The sequence below is a fragment of the Lolium rigidum genome, chromosome 7, assembly GCF_022539505.1.
Source record: "Lolium rigidum isolate FL_2022 chromosome 7, APGP_CSIRO_Lrig_0.1, whole genome shotgun sequence".
In the NCBI taxonomy this organism is placed as follows: Eukaryota; Viridiplantae; Streptophyta; class Magnoliopsida; order Poales; family Poaceae; genus Lolium; species Lolium rigidum.
This window is the reverse complement of record NC_061514.1, coordinates 88,943,148-88,945,556: the sequence shown is the minus strand read 5'-3', so window position 1 is coordinate 88,945,556 and position 2,409 is coordinate 88,943,148. Positions and strand designations below refer to the sequence as shown.

Here is a 2,409-nt window from a genome sequence, read left to right as displayed (position 1 = left end):
CCGCAGCTTCTTCTTCCCCCGGCAAAGGTCAGCACACACGATGGAAGCAATTAACTAAGAATAACCCCCGATTAAGCGCGCGCGTTAACCCTCACTCCCTCGTGCTAATTCCAGCACAAGTCAATTGGCCACCCAAGTTAGTGGCCACTGACCAGCCGATGGCCCGATGCAATGCTGCCCAGGGAGAGGGACGGGCGCCACGTGGGCGTGAGGCGTGGGCCACACCATAACTGCCCGCCGCCGAACGTGGAGAGCAGCTCCTGCTAAATCGACGCCCGTTTCGCGGCCGCCGTTGCACAGGCCTCGCGACTGTTCTCAGACGGATCCAAGTTCCAAACTAAAACTATTCCAACCAATCTAGTCCAGCTTACAAAACTTAAATAAAAAAAGACCAGCAATCCTGAACAGATTGTACATTAATCGTGACCAAAACCAGCGTTGTGTTGTACTAGCTGCCGAGATGGGCGATTTGGTTACCACTGTTCGACGCATTGCCGTGGGGGTCCCGCCGCACAGTGGGCGAACGAGAATGTGGGAGGAGCAAACGAACAAAATGCGGGCTAGGCGAGGAAAGTACAGCGCTTTCTGCTGCTCCCAGCAGCAGCAGATGCAGGTGGTGGTGGGCAGGAGCAGATGAGGACGGGGAGAAACCAAGCGACAAGCATGAACCAACGCTTGCTTTGGCCGATCCTGCATTGCATTTGCATTACCCAGCATTGGCATTGCTAAGTTGCTGCTGTTTTGTTGCTTACTACTACTAGTAGTGCCTGCTAATGAGTGAGTGTGAGGCATTGGTTGCATGGTAAAGTCACACACTATGGACAGTTGGAACAACAACAGCTGGAGACTGCAACAGAAAGCAACGGTTTAGCTGAATTCCGCTTTTCCATGATTTTATCCCCCTTCCTTGCTTGCTACACTACCAAGATCAACAGAAACAAAAAGACAGACCAGAGTCGAGCTTGAACTACGAACATCAAGCTGCTGTTTTGTATAGCATCGACGCAACAAATTCTGTAGAAAGAAACTACCCAAGCAAAAGACGACGTTTCCCTTGTGTTCTTAATCCACTTCTTTACCTTTTTGGCTGATCGGCAGCTACCTCTTTCTCGCTATTCCAAGGCCCCGCCCGATTCGTCGACCCAAAGGAGCGCAAAATAAAGGCGGCCGGATCGCTTGCTCTGCTCGTCTTGCTTTCATCACGAACCTGGCTTGGACGAGAGGAAGGGATCTGACACGGCGGAGAGCTCCACCACGTCGTCCCAGCGCACCGGGAGGTTCAGGTCGATGAGGTCGATCGCGGCCGCGGGGTCGCCGCCCGACGCGGCGGCCACGGCGGCCGCCGAGCAGAGCTGGGACCGCTTGTGCCCGCCCAGGGCCTTGCCCGACGGGAACGCGCGGGAGCAGTAGGGGCACACGTGCGGCGCCCTCGACCCCTCCTCTCCCCTGCCGCCGCCATCGCATTCCGGCAATGGCTGCAGGTGGGTGGACACAGCACGAGGCGGCGGGTTCAGCGGGGGCGCGCAGCAGCCGCCCCGGCCGCCGCGCACGTGGCTGGCGCGGTGCCCGCCCAGGGCCTGGTACGACCGGAACACCTTCTTGCACGCGGGGCACTGGAACTCCGTGCGCCTCGGCGCCGCCGCGCGCGCCACTCCGCCGCCGTCGCTCCCGTCGTCGTCGGAGTAGTAGTAGTACGGCCACGCCGCGGGCGCCGCCGGGGCGGCGGGCCAGGTGTCGCGGGAGAGCATCATGAGGGACCGCGCGACGTCCTCCTCGGGCGTGGCGGCGTCGGACAGCGAGCTCACCGGCTCGGCGGCGTCGCCCGATCCGGCATGCGCCCTGCGCTTCTTGGCGCCCGGCGATTGCGGCGGCGGGTACTCCGCGTCGCTCTCGCGATCTGAGAAGCCGTCGGACTCGCCGAGCCGGACCCGCCGCTTGGGCTTCTCGCGGAGCACGTACGCCTGGACGGCCATCTTGGCGGCGTCGTCGTCGTCCCCGGCCGCGACGGAGGAGGAGGCCGACGAGATCTGCTGCGACCGGGCGGCGGCGGCCGCCAGGGAGTGGGAGCGCATGTGGCCGGAGAGGGCGCGCGGGCTGGCGAAGCGGCGGGCGCAGAGCTTGCATGTGTTCTTGGCCATGGCGATCGAGAGCTGGGAGGAGAGCTCGACGTCTCTGGCTGGCTGGCTGGCTGGCTGGAGATAGCTAAAAATACAAGCTTGGAGGAAGGAAACGGAGTGTGCGAGAGAGTAGGAGGGCCTCCGTGGGGGTCTCGGGAAGTTGGAATATAGCGCAACTGCCAAGCTTCCACCATCACATTTTTCCCTTCTGCCCCCCTTGTTTTGTGGGCGGCCTCCTCGTATGCCACTAGTATTCCGAGTAAGTAGACCCGTATTGTGGAGTTATTATCAT

At 60.9% G+C, this 2,409-nt stretch overlaps 1 protein-coding gene across 1 annotated transcript; it reads right to left on the bottom strand.

Moving 5' to 3' along the window:
* Window positions 1–1,199: 1,199 nt before the first annotated feature.
* LOC124673903 (zinc finger protein ZAT1-like) lies at window positions 1,200–2,138 on the bottom strand. The gene has a single exon (XM_047209952.1). It carries the CDS (start codon window positions 2,136–2,138, stop codon window positions 1,200–1,202), a length of 939 nt encoding a protein of 312 aa, XP_047065908.1.
* Window positions 2,139–2,409: the final 271 nt, after the last annotated feature.